The sequence below is a fragment of the Branchiostoma lanceolatum genome, chromosome 8 (assembly GCF_035083965.1).
Source record: "Branchiostoma lanceolatum isolate klBraLanc5 chromosome 8, klBraLanc5.hap2, whole genome shotgun sequence".
Taxonomy (NCBI): domain Eukaryota; kingdom Metazoa; phylum Chordata; class Leptocardii; order Amphioxiformes; family Branchiostomatidae; genus Branchiostoma; species Branchiostoma lanceolatum.
The window spans coordinates 10,369,866-10,383,934 of record NC_089729.1 but is presented as its reverse complement, the minus strand read 5'-3'; the positions used below and the strand labels follow the sequence as shown (position 1 = coordinate 10,383,934).

At 39.6% G+C, this 14,069-nt stretch overlaps 3 protein-coding genes across 3 annotated transcripts; 2 read left to right on the top strand and 1 right to left on the bottom strand.

Moving 5' to 3' along the window:
- Window positions 1-73: 73 nt before the first annotated feature.
- On the top strand, window positions 74-2,510 carry LOC136440215 (active regulator of SIRT1-like). The gene is made up of 4 exons (XM_066436107.1): window positions 74-268; window positions 1,290-1,457; window positions 1,926-2,023; window positions 2,362-2,510. Exons 1-4 carry the CDS (start codon window positions 211-213, stop codon window positions 2,491-2,493), a joined length of 456 nt encoding a protein of 151 aa, XP_066292204.1. The 5' UTR covers window positions 74-210; the 3' UTR covers window positions 2,494-2,510.
- Window positions 2,511-2,555: 45 nt separating this feature from the next.
- LOC136440213 (COP9 signalosome complex subunit 3-like) lies at window positions 2,556-9,184 on the bottom strand. Its single transcript, XM_066436105.1, has 14 exons — window positions 9,072-9,184; window positions 8,564-8,693; window positions 8,273-8,385; window positions 7,397-7,539; window positions 6,790-6,864; window positions 6,286-6,390; window positions 5,843-5,932; window positions 5,437-5,487; window positions 5,042-5,143; window positions 4,720-4,791; window positions 4,354-4,440; window positions 4,123-4,236; window positions 3,919-3,999; window positions 2,556-3,436 (listed from the first exon to the last, which is right to left on the bottom strand). Exons 1-14 carry the CDS (start codon window positions 9,124-9,126, stop codon window positions 3,365-3,367), a joined length of 1,290 nt encoding a protein of 429 aa, XP_066292202.1. The 5' UTR covers window positions 9,127-9,184; the 3' UTR covers window positions 2,556-3,364.
- A 1,519-nt stretch (window positions 9,185-10,703) lies between these two features.
- LOC136440257 (5'(3')-deoxyribonucleotidase, cytosolic type-like) lies at window positions 10,704-13,421 on the top strand. Its single transcript, XM_066436173.1, has 5 exons — window positions 10,704-11,080; window positions 11,849-11,949; window positions 12,321-12,381; window positions 12,673-12,787; window positions 13,103-13,421. Exons 1-5 carry the CDS (start codon window positions 10,757-10,759, stop codon window positions 13,261-13,263), a joined length of 762 nt encoding a protein of 253 aa, XP_066292270.1. The 5' UTR covers window positions 10,704-10,756; the 3' UTR covers window positions 13,264-13,421.
- The last annotated feature ends 648 nt before the right edge of the window (window positions 13,422-14,069 follow it).

Here is a 14,069-nt window from a genome sequence, read left to right as displayed (position 1 = left end):
ATTAGCATAACCAATCAGCTTTGCCGTTACAAATTCCAGATGCCACGCCTTAACATCACAGCCAATCACGGAGAACATACCATCTCCACCCAACACGTTTTCCCCAGGAACCTTGGACTGGATTGGAGTTTGTGTGAAGGATTTTCACGTTTGTTGTTAGACTCTGTTTGCGGCCAAGCTGTGCTTTTGCTGCCCCGGGCTGCTTTTATAATGTCGGCATCGCTCGTCAGGAAGGCGTTGGACCTGTTTAAGGATGATCTTATCGAAGGTATGGTGTAAAAACAAGTCTGGAATCGCAATCGCCGCGCCCCCCTTGTCTTCTTATGCCCCCCTCCCACAGCAGATTTAGCAAAATAGTTTTTCTTCATATTTCGAAAATTTGATGGATCAGAAAACGTAGTTTCTGACTCATTTCCAGTCGTTTATTAGCATACGTCTGTAGAGCCTATTGTATTTGGTTTGGTAAGGTAGCTGTTGATATCTATCAACAAATATGGAAACAGTTCAATAGAAGTAACATGAAATTTATTAAATATTTTTCTACTTGGGCAGAGCTGGGTGAATTATGAATAGTCTATTATTTCAAATTGAGAGGGCAAGGCAATTGTGATTTTGTCTTGCTAATTTACAATAATGAGGGCCTGCATGCCCTTTTCCGTTAATCTTTATAAACTAGTTCGGAGTTGCTACTACGCATGTGCAGTGTCAAAGGTGAAGGCCCCCCGGCTTAAAAACAGTGCTCGTCTCGACATTGTCTTGATTTGCATAAAAACGCCCCGCCGGGTTTTGTTCTAGGGGGCCTTTACCTTTGAAACTGCACATGCTTAGTAACAACTCCGAAATAGCTTATTCCCTATTTTAATTCATCGTTAATCGAAGCCGGCCCGCTCTAATTTAACATTAAACGTTATCGATATATTAATCATGAAGCGTTACTGGTCGTTTCAATTCTACGTAGCGTGTTATTTGTCATGCTGAATTCAATGTTAAGCGCTAATGAGTTAATCCTCGTTACGCAAGAAATAGGGTTTCTTCCAGGATTTCTCTGGGGAGCACAACCGAGGACCCCCCATAGGATCATCGCGGCTAAGGCGAAAAATATGTCGGGAGGGCACCCCCCCCCCCCCCCCCCCCCATGAAGCCCCTAAGCTATTATGTACAGGGGAAAAAAACATATACACATGTAGTCACTGCAGAAAGGCTTTCACTTTAGTCACCAAGGTATTTGAGAGCCTGTTCAATATTGCAATGCAATAATGCCCCATCTTTATCGTACCCACGAATTCCAGATAGCAAAGCAGGGACGAAAGGGAAGAAGAAGGCTCATCCGCTACAGAACCCAACAGAACTGATCAGCACCAACAGGAGAGGAGTGAGGAAACAGCTGAAGAGACTACAGAGAGGCCGGAGGAGAGAGACTCTGACTGTAAAGGATAAAGTCACTGTGTCTGCTATAGGTCAGCTTTGCCTTTGCTGTATTTTTATCTGCAGTACAGTCAGTAGGTACTGAGTAAATCAATAGGCTGTTGTAGTACATGTACCTCATTATGAGGCTGTTGTAGTACCATTAACTAGTAACATGCTCGCGACACCTCCTAGATCACGGGACCCCCATTTTCCATCCCTTCAGAAAGATGCATGCAGCTCCAACCAGGATGCCCTTCCCTGGATTCAAACTGGCTATCTCTTAAGACTATTTTTTTGTGAGCTCTAACCTAAGTTGATATCCCTGCCATATCAAGTTATATGAAGAAAATCATCAGAGGAATATTTACTTTTGAGGCATATATAGTGCCTAACATTGCAAGTTTGGCTGCTGACAGTATTTGAAAAATAGATCCCAACCATTTCACTCAAATGATTGAGTCTGTTCAAAATTTAAGTTGAAAATGTTTCAATTTTCTTTCTTTTTTGTTCCATTGCAGAACAATATAAAAGACAGAAGAAGGAAGACCACACCTTAGACAACCTGAGGTACATCAGAAGTTTTAAGACAAAAGTCAACAGAGATGTTGGAGAGAAGGTAAGGCATCAACACTGTTCTAGAAATAGTATGGCCCACATATCATCCAGTACTAATCCTCAATTGCAGATGCCATTAGATTAATTGTGTACATTTGTTTCCATACACTTACCAAATATAGTAGAATCCTTGTTATCTTGTGTTATTTGTGCATGTACGCAGGAATTTGCATTGCTAGAAACTAAATTGCTAATCACTCACACTTACTCACTGTTTATCATTCGTTGTGCCATTGATGTTCATGTGTATGCAGGTATTGCATTAATTTTTAATTGTATTACATTGTAGAACGTATGATATACAAGATATAGTAATTCTTTGTTGGTTTTCTCTTGTAGATATTAGAACATCGGCGGGGCAGACTAGCCAAGGACCAACCAAAGAAGAAGAGAAAGACGAAGGAAACAACTGTCTTCTCAGAAGAAGATTTCTTAAAGTTTGAAGCAGAGTACATAGGAGGAAAAAAATAAATCATTGAGAATGGAAATCTGTTGTGTTTGTGTACATAAAACTTAAAGCAAAACTGCACACATTTTCTTTGACATGAACACATTTATTCATAGCGTTTCTTCCTAGTACTTCTCACCATAATACTCTGAGGGTTTTCTTTTTAAAGTGCCACAATGAACGTACATGGGAACAATGTAATACAGACATAACATTTCTGTTTGGTCTCTTTTTTTCCCATTTGTGTAACTCCTCAAGTGACCAGTGTGTTCCGTATACATTTAAGTCCCAATGATAAGCTACTTTCATAGCCATCAAGAGGCTAGGTGGTTTTCCAGTTATCCAGACAATAGCCACTTTTAATTCTAAAAGCTCCTAGGGGACAAAACAGCCACAGAGAACAGCAACTAGTTAGACCTTCAGTATGCAGACTTGGTATACAGTACAATGTGTCATTTCAGACAATCATTTGCCTTAGAGTGAGTGGATTGACACAGGAAAGCTCTTGAAAGATTGGGACTTAAATATTGTGCATTCAACTTTCTGCACCCTTCGGATGCAACTAATCAGCCTCTGTGGATTTTGTACACCCAAAACACGTACATGTACATGTATCTATACTACATGTACCAGTAGTATATGCATATTAGAAACCATACCAAAAATATTGGCAAGCAATATTACACACATACCGGTAGGATGGATGCATGGAGAGGAACAAGTATGTATTCAAATTCAATGGAGAAAGAACAATTACTAATCCATTGTCAACTGAGGGTTCAAGGTAGCATGAAACACACATTTTGATACAAACAATTCCACAGAGGTCAAACATTACATGAAAAAACATTCTGCAGTTCTGAAGCACGTTGCCAGATGGTGCTGCTGAGTGGATCATAAGTTGTAGCCACTCATCTTGCTCCCCATGCTGCTGCCTCCCAGGTCATCATCCTGAATTCCCATACTCTGCAAAAACAACAAGATAGTCATGGGGCAGCTGATCATTGACATGGAAATCAAATGTAGAGGACCTTAAAGATACAGGAAGCTCCTGGTACAGAGTAAAGAGAGAAGTACAGCACCGAGATAGGTCTGGCGTACCTCAAAGGCACGGGAGGAACTAAGGTGCTAAAGTAAGGTAAGCTGATCATACAGAGAATAAAGGCTTGTAAGAGTTGTACAGAATTGAGGCTGTATGCAGTGTCAAATCTGGCTGTCTTCAGGTATAAATTTGGAAGTTTGGGGCATTGCAAAGGAAAGGCAAAATTGGAGGGACGGGTCCTGGAGACAGTAAATCCTGTTACAGTCATCGTTAAATGCCATCCACACACATAGAAAAGAAACCTCTGCCTGCAATGCTGTGTATTAAGGTCTATGCAATGTAGAGTCTTCCAATATCTTTTCTCCTACAGTGTGTAAAGGAAGAAGACAGACAACACGTGGCCTACCTTTTGTACATACTGTGGGTTCACTGCAATCTCTTGATCCATCTTTCTCAGCTGCTCGTCAAGACCCATGCACTTTTTCATCTGCGGGAAACAGGGCAAAGAGCATACTCTTAACAAGTTTGGAGCATACACATAGCTTAGCCTCCAGTATTCTGTTAGCAGTAAGACAAAAACATGCAAACTGCAAAAAAAAGAGACATCTACCTCTTCATCCAGGTACTGCAGCATGGCAGGGTTGTCATACTTTTCAGGGTTGTCTCGAAAGTTCACCATTCCTTCCTTCTGGTCAATCGTGGCATAGATTTCTCCATCCTCAATCTAAAAAAATTTGTATAACAACAAGACTCTGATGAAGAAATATTCTAGCCTTTGACAACTGTCACACCTTTCAAAGATGTACCAGAATTTCAATAAAATGAAGTGAATATTCCTTACCATCTCTAAGACATATTTCTCAGCTTCCTTGGGTCCAGACAACTGTACTCTGTTAGCCATGTCAGCCAGGGACAGGGTCAGAAATGTCTGGAAGAAAAAAAAACATTTCCTAAGTCTGCACCTTCATCTGCTTGTAACTCAAATAATTTCACATTTGCATTTTTACCAATGGCAAGAAACACAAGCACATCTAACTTGCTTCTTTCAAAGTAGGGTAATGCACTTATTTTTCATGATCAAGATTCAAGAAAATTGTCAGCATGTACGTAAAATGTTGCCAGTTGACACCTACAATCATCACATATGCACATAAAGTTACATATGCTCTCTGCCTAGTTTTCATACTGTTTTATACCATTTACTCACCTTGGTCAGTCTCTGGATATTTTTCTTGTAAATAGAGGCCAGACATTGCTTGACCAGGCCATAGGTGTTCTCCTTCAATTGAAAGTAAACTCTTGTCATGTTCATGCATACAGCAAAAAGCTTCTCCAGTATTATGTTCTAAACAAAGTCATAAATCAAACAGTTATTTTGTACATTTCAATTCTGACAGAAATCTTCATTTTGACAACTACAAACACGGATAAAACATTGATACAATGAAAAACATACAGAAAGCAAAGTAAAATTTCCTTTCCTGCAGTAAAAATCATAACAACAGGATAAAGCTAAAGTTTGTTCCTACCCTTTGGAAGACATCCCTGTGCTTGTCGACCATAGACCGCAGCTCCTGTGGGTTGTTAGTGTTGTAGGCAGTCACCAGATCATGGTAGGACTGGCTCAGAGGCTGCAAACAGAAGACACATGTTCTAAAACTTCACAGCACTTGTTAAAAACAGGATTCTATATCCATGTTGTTGTTGTTGGGTCTTTTTCAATACATGAGCATCATTGGACTGCCAAAGAAGGAAAGACATCACTGTTATACATATAAATGTAGTTCCTATCGTTTCTATGACTTAAACTTAAAAACAAACACATTTTTGCACAACTTATCATGAAGGAGGCAAGAGCATTTGATAGATCGACAAACAGACAACTAGACCTGCTGCAATGAAAACTTAAAGTTTGTCTCCTCACCTTGATGAACCTGGTGACCACCTGTGACGTGTACTTGGGCAGCTGCAGCACCTGTCGGAGATAACAGATGTTCTAAGGTGTCAGGTGAACTCAGGTCTTAGTCTTCAGCTGGGTTTACACATGAATTTCCCAGTACACTAGGAGCACACTCTTAGTCTGACTCTTAAACATACTCTTCAGACAGACAAGTATGTAATGTGATTGTCCTCTCTGTAAGGTTTTGATTTTATTTGTTTATCATGTTTTTAACCTACCTGTAAGTGTGCAATTCGGTGCCCTTTAGCGCTGCCATGGAGATTGCACGATCAGTCAATAAACAAATGTTATCATACAAATATGTTTGCAGTTAACACTCAAAAGATTTGCCTGTAACATTAAAAATAAAAGACCACAAAGGCCTGCTTACCTTCCCATGCAGGATGAGGGAAACTAAGACATATTTCTTGTAAGACTCCAACATGATGTGGCTGACGGCCATGGCTGGGGTGGTCACAGCCTGGAAGGGCAAGAATATCAAAATTATCTTACAAGCACAAGCGAAGTGAGTCAAGCATAATTGGTTAACTTCATCAAGATGTCACATACAAATGTACCAGTTTAGTACAGGCCTCCAAATTTTTCCCCTACTGTAAGTACAAGCTGCATAAGACTGAAGTGATATAAGTCTGGTGGGTTCTTTGATCTGCCCAAGTCAAGGTGTGACCCTCCTAAAATACACGGTTTCTTTTCATAATATGCAACTGGAGCGAGTAGAAATGGTCAGGATTTAAACTCTGAATATCCAGTTTCAGAGTTAACCCCTTGACCAAGCATGCTAGTGTGCATGCAAGTATAAACAATAAAACTAACCACTTCAAAGAAGTACAGTGCCCTGTCATAGTTCTTCAGTGCAGTGTAGATCATCCCTCCGTAGTAGTAGTAGCTCAGGAAATGTTTGGTGTCAAAAGCTCCAGACTACAGATAGAAGGAAAGACAATAAATCAGGAACTTCAACACAGGAAAGATCTTAGACATTCAATGGGATCAAAAACTTACTTAAATGTTGCCAGAATGTAAATTTGTAAAAGAAAGACACAGCCTGTTATTACTTACCGTATTTCTTCTAATAAAGTGCGCACTTTTTTGAAATTTCAACCTTCAAGATGAGGCTTCAGGTCAAAGCCAAATTCGGGGTACGCACTTTATTTAGGTTTTCTCTCGAGAGAAGTTCACTGATATGGACCACAGTTAACCTAGCCTGGAATCCAAACCTATTATAGCTCCTGAGTCTCTCTACCGCAAATAGTATTTGCGGTAGAGAGACTCGGGAGCTATAATAGGTTTGGATTCCAGGCTACAGTTAACCACACCTACCTCTTTACTTATATCAGTGATGTCTGTATCCATGAATGGCAGGGCAGGCTTCATACACTTGGACAGGAGACACAGCTGCATGGACCAACCAAAAGAAAGCATGTCGATAAAAATAAGGCACTCTGAGGTAATAAGATATGCAATGAGACAGTCACTAAAGCAACTGGATAGATTTTGGAAATGGTAAAACATTTCAGGCAGCACTACCAATTATATGTGACACTAGAGACACAAAAGAGAGCATGTAGATTCAGTAAGGAAGTCAAAAGATATACTAGTGGAATGGTTGGAGGCACATTACATGTAGGCTGTTTTCTGATACATCTGTCTCCTTTGCCAACTCAAATAGGTTGTACATGTATTACCAACTCTTTAACTCACTCACTCACTCACACACTCGCTATCCTATTTATCGTTTGTTGTTCCCGTCTCATGAGGGTAAGACCTGCTTGCACATGGATGCTGTGGCATGATGGCAGACCAGTAAAAATATTGACACATGTATATCCACAGTAAAAGATTAAATCTAGTTTTGACTTTGACGTTGTACAAATGATTATATCATCCCTTCAACTCCCTTCAAAACACCATAATGTAATGACCCTACCTGGCAGAGGTCTCCATGTACAGAAGTGAGCTGTGCTGGGTGAAGCTGCACTTTCTGGATGGCGTGACAGAGGGGGTTAATGCCCCGGATGGACATCTTTCTCTCCACTAGAGCATGGGTGAACTGATGACACAAGTTGGCAACTGGATAAAATAGATCAATTGGAAGGAGATTATTATTAGTGATATCTGAAGCTAACATAACATGGGAGCAGCACTGGAAAAACAAGGAACTCTACGCTGGTCTCAGAAAAGTGTCAGACAAGATACGGCCAGACGTTTAAGGTTTGCCGGACACTGCCTTAGAAACAGCAAGGAAATAGTCTCCGACTTAGTGCTATGGTCCCCAACAAATGGGAGAAGAAGGCAAGGAAGACCACGCCTAACATACTTAGATGTGCTGAAAAGAGACACCAGTATACAAGCTGATGGCATGGGGAGGGCTATGCAGGACAGAAACTTCTGGGCAGCCATGGTGGTTCGGGGGACAGATGGAGAATGGTACCCGACATAAGACATGACTTATGAATATGGTGGGAAAAATATAACAGTACAGTGACATACATCATACATCTAAATGTGTGGCCTGTAGTAACGCAAACTCCAGCTGTCCGGGGTTTTATATCCCCTCCCTAGGGGCTGTCCAGTTACGGGTGGCTGCTAGAAGCGCAATTAAATCAGGCTACTGAGTATTAAATGTGTGGTAACACACACAACATGATAGCCTTTTGCAATCATTCATGAAAAGCATTTCAGACTAGAATAGTTGTACTGTTTTGGGATATGCTGCAACTCTTGTTACCATTACACATGCAACAACAAGCCTCAGAATGTACATGTATGTCATATGTAAACAATGATTTTTTCTATTCCTCACAGCTGTCCGTGGCGAATCTGATCTGCTCCCCGTTACAGGCTGCGATGAACAGCTCCACTTGTGCAAACAGCGCCTCGAAGTCTGGCAGGGGGGAGATGGTGAACTTCACACACCTGCAACAGGAGGAGATGATATTCAGACTAACTGTACATATCACTTTCTATTCTATTATTTCTATTCTGTTCTGTTCAGTTCTGTTCTATACTAAACAAAGGCCAGTACAGATACTAGTACGGAAATCAGGCTAAACACAGATAATGTACATGATGACTGTAATGACATCTGACTTACAGGATAGCAAGTACACCTAGTGAGTGTTCCTGTACGTCCAGTGCCCCCAGGGCTGTGTCCAGGTTAGGAGCATTCTTCTGTAGGATGTCTCCACTCTTGTTAATCAGGTCACACAGCTCACGTAGGTTACCTGGAATCAAGAAATAACATTGAAGATTGAACATAATTTGGCATTCATAGTTGTGAGAAGGAAACAGAATCAGATACCTAGGTTGTTGTTGTTGTTGTTGTTGTTTTACTAGAAAACCTTTGCCTTCATCTACAGATAAAGGTTACTAACTTACTAGTCAAAAATAGTTAATCAAGTTTCAGATTTTAGAACTCAAGTTTCTAACACGGGTTACAAAGCCAAATTTAAGGCCAGGATAGTAGTTTGTTGGACGATCTGAGGCGGGGGGGTAACCTTACTGCAGTTATACTATTGGATTCTACACTATTTCCTCCCTACTTTAAATATAATCTAATAGATAGGTAAAGTCCTCCTTGGTAAAGTCAAATAACGACGTACCAGAACCAGAAAGAGCACGAACTTGGTTGACAAATTGCTCGAGTGGGGAGGCCATCTTGGTTAGGTGATACCACTGTAAACTAGGGGGTCTTACTGTCAACTTGTATGATATAGGTGCTCTCCACCCCTTATCAATATCAATACGTATAACAAAGTTTTAAAGAGAGAGTGTCAATACTAAAGATACAACTACCGAAAATTCTACTCTACTCTACTCTACTCTTTATCAAATTCTCTACCCTGCCCGTGATAGTGAAATCTTCCAAAGCTTGCTCTGATCAACATTTTTTTCGATAAAAATAAAAAGATAAAAGTGCATCTACGAAGACATGTATCTCTAAGAAAATTCCATCACAAACATACAATTTTTGCTTCGTAAAAGTAACTCTGATAGTAATTTTTAAGCAATCAGCCACCTTGTTGACCTTTCCCCTCTGACACCTAATTAAAGGTCACCCGGAAGCCGGTGGTTTCAGAGGGCTGCGGATTTTTCGGACCCCGCAAAGTTCGGAAGTGACGTCGTACCCAGGAACTGGGTAAGTATACCCTGGGAACGATAGTCACGTGATTAAACTTGTAAACATGACTGGCAACGAGAAGCCGGACCCGGTAACCAATATGCGGCAAGCTTAATTAAGTCCCAAAGTTTTCTCTTCAATACAAGAGTTTACGAGAAATCTAGAAGAAGTCAGGCGTTTAAGTACATCATTCACAAGAAACAGCCCGATTTTGGAAAAGAGGGTAAGTTTTCATAAGTCATCTGTTTTCGCGCGAAATGTGATTATGGCATTTCTAAGTACGTGACTTTGTTCAACGTGATAGCCTTTATGACAGTCTTTTCCTAGATATTCCTAGAACTTCGTGATCTTTTTTCGAGATTTATTAAATAACGGTTGCATTAAGTTACAATTGTTTTCTCTTTTACCCAATCTTCCGATCTGCTTAGATATACTTTTAAACAGCATTCAAAAGTGTGAATCAGTAATATGTTTTCAAGTATTAGGCATTCTTTTATTATTCATGTATGCATAGTGGAAACTTCCATTTACGTCCATTTAACACAATGGAAGTGACAATGAACTTTTGTGCCCGTCTGTCAGTCATACGATATGCAAGACAATAGATTGTAGCTGTGTTTACTTTTAGAGCATGCTACACACTTGAAGTTGTTCTAACTTGTTGAAGAATAAACCTTCACACTTTATTAAGATTATGCAAAGAACATATGAAATTGTTAGCTGAAAAGTACAATCTGAACACAGAAAAAGGAGATTATAATCAGTATATCTTCTTTCTGAGACCACATATTCTAACCATGCTTTACCCTTTACAAAGGAGGCTAATTGGAGCTCCTTTTTATATCATTGATACATATTATCCAGATACAAGATCAAGAACAAATAAAACCAGTGAAAGTACATGGAGGGGAAAGTAGTGATAGCAATACTTTTGCCTTCAGAACTAACATCGTGCTGTCTGAACATTAGAATGTACATTAGAATACACTAATTAGAATTCATGTAAATAATTTTTATACTATCAGCTAAGTGTCTGGGCCTGCGCATTACGGCCATCATACGTCACTTCTGGGTTTTGGACTTTCCGGGGTCCGATAAATCCGCAACCGTTTCAGAGGTTGCAGCGCCGGAGATTGAGCGGCCAAAACGTGTTTACTTTCATCTGGGATGCAAAATATACATCAAAGAGCCTGTAGAAACTTAGTAAAGCACTTCAAACTTTACAAAGACGTTTTCAGCTCACAACAGGGACGACTTCTTCGAGAAACGACCGTCCAAAGACGAACTTTCTCTGGTAAGAAGATGGCACCAAGAAACTCTCCAAGGAACCTCCGTGTGCTCTTGGACATGGACGGGGTTCTGGCAGACTTCGAGGGACAGTTTCTCAAGAGGTTTCGTGAGAAATACCCTCATGAGCCTTTCGTTCCCCTGGAGGAAAGATCTGGCTTTTACGTTACAAAACAATACTACGACCTAGGACAGGATATTGGGGTAGGCTCACGTGTGCTTTTGTAGTTTTTTGTAGAATTTATATTTCATCGTAATTTATGAATGATTAGTTTTGAATTAAGTGCTATTGGTAACATACCTTTCTTTTGTTATTGTCATGGCCTTATAATAATTTTCTAAAGGCACGCCTAGAATGATTTATTTACATCCAGTTGATGTTTATGTGCGTGCTAAAAGGCGATGCCGGCACCTTACATGAAAGTCATGATAAGCTGGACTCTGTATGGAGATGTCTTTCCCATTAACAGCAACACATTAAACTTTAAAGGGCATCGCCACTAAATCATTTGGTAAACTGGAACACAATTATATCCCTTACCAAATTAGTACACGACAGTTTTGGCATCAGCCAAATCTGTGCTAGTAAATTAGTTTGTAGGCAATTGGCAATATGTCTAATGTTATATCTTTTAATATACACAATGTATATATACTGTTTTATAAGCCTGTTACTGATGATCAATATGTCTATACTGTTGGCAAATGTCAATGAATGGACATTAAAAAGTGACATAAATGGAACTGAAAGATAATACTAGTACTTAAGTTGTTTGTCACGTATCGTCATAACTCATTGTGTACTACCTGGTAATACAGTATCTAAATTGCTTCATCACTCAGTTATTTACTCTCTACATTTTAGTAATAAAATTAGTAGCAATATGAGACCAAACTAGTATTGTACCTACAATGTAATCAGGTATACATGTAAGTTGTTGTATTGTTTACATCTACAACCCCTCCCGCCAGACCAAAGCATTCAGTATCTACGAAGAAAAAGGTTTCTTCCTCGACCTGCAACCCATAGAAGGAGCACTAGAAGCTGCCAGAGAGATGGCAGAAATGGAGGGGTGAATGGTTTATCTTACATTGAAGTCAAGCAAAACAGTGGCCTGGTATCCAGCATATCTAGCCCTCTACTTTATGTGCCAAGTGGCCCAAGGCCTACTAGTAACTATAGAAACAAAGATTGGCACCGTCCCTATACACTGAGACGTGTGGAAAGGATTTTGACTTATAACTTTGCCAATAAAAAGGATGGCACAGAAGCTGAACATAACTGGATACCAGGCGAACAAAACAGAAAACTGTTGAAGCCTAATAACATTTCACAGTTTTGTAGTGATGTTTTCATTGCTTTTTTTCTTTTTGCATTGATGGTGTGTTCATTGGTTCAAGACATGTATCACATGTTTGGTATTGACCTTTGTTGTTTTTACAGAGTTGATGTGTATATTTGCACAAGCCCCATCAAGAAGTATACACATTGTGTTGTAGAAAAGGTAGTAAACATCATCTAACATTTTATATCTCAACTTAAACTTCTCTGTCACATTTTAACTGTTTATTTGCATTACTGGGCTCAAATGTGGTTTGTTACACGGATTTTATCATGCAGCTATTGTTGTCAGGTTCAAGACCACTGAGCGTGAGATTTTATATTGTCATAACACTTTGCATGGAAAAAAGTTTCAAATTTTAAACTGTATGGTAAAGCACCCATTTTGTGTTTTTGCTTAACTGGAGAACCGAATTTGATAACTTAAGATTTTGTTGTGTACATATTTTTGCAGTATCAGTGGCTGGACAAGCACCTGGATAAGGAATGGATGGAGAGAATGATTCTAACGAGGGACAAAACTGTAATCAACGGTGATCTTCTCATTGACGACAAACCCAATATTACAGGTGAACAGAGTATATTGCATGTACAGGTGTCCCCAGTCATTTGAGTAGCAAACATTTTGGTACATGTCGTTAGAGTATGATATAATCGATTTATTTCTAACTAAGCCTAAGTGCCATCCTAGTTAGTGTACCGGGGCTCCCATACTCTCACATACCCTCACCAACTATGGAGCCCCGGTTAACTCACTAGAATGGCACTTAGGCTCCCAATGGAAAGATAAAAGATAGTAATCTAAAGTTGAACTCGTCTTATTCTCCCTTTTTTTGTAAAATTTGTTACTGTTTCATGTACACTTTTCTTTATGTTCCATCCAGGGGGAATGAATCCTCCCATGTGGCAACATGTCCTGTTCACCTCCTGGCACAACAGAGACGTTGTTCCACAGGGAAGTCAGATCAGGCTGGACGGCTGGCTACCTCACAGCAACTGGAGGGACATCCTGGAACAGAAGAGACAAGAAATATCAGATCATTAGGAGCAAATAATGGACCAAAAGGGTCTAGATCATCTGTTTTTAGAGAAAACAATAGATGTAGCAAATCTACCTCTCATTTTTAACCCTAGAATGTAAGGATATGACAAACTGTGGATCATGTGGATGTTGATCATCACATACACATCAGGCAGATTTTACTCAAATCTCAGTCAGTATTTTATCAGTATAATACAGTCAACTTTAATTCAACTTTCATACTGCAAACACACTGTAGAATGTTAAGTAATTTATTGATCATTAAAAAGGAGATACCTGTATATCTTAACAATCTCCTTGCTACATAACCCCATAACCAATAACGTTACATATTTGGTGCCAAATGGCTACCTTTAATTAGGCTGAAGGTTAAGCCAGATTCTTCTCATTGCTGTTAAGCGCACATACTAGTACGTAAAATGATTAGTGATCATGTAATACATAGGAAAAAATTGCAAATTTGATTTGGATCACAGATTGAGTGTTTATTGATGTGAGATTCTGCATCTTAATATGGTTTAACAAGATCAAGGAGATACAGTTTGGAGAGTTTATTGCATTTGCAATGTTATTAAGACAAGACACTGGAATAAATAAAACAAGACAGAACAGGTTGCATTTGCTGTTTTCATTTATAAGTTTATCAACTCCATGGAAATGGTGGTATTGTTTTCAGTCTATTTGTTTGTTTGTCATAGTGTGTATTCAGGTTGGTCATGCTGGCCCTGGTCCAAGTTTGCTCTGGGGCTGAGGTGTAACCAGAGACTAGCAGGATGTGAAGATTGATCATTGAGCTGGCCTGCATCCAA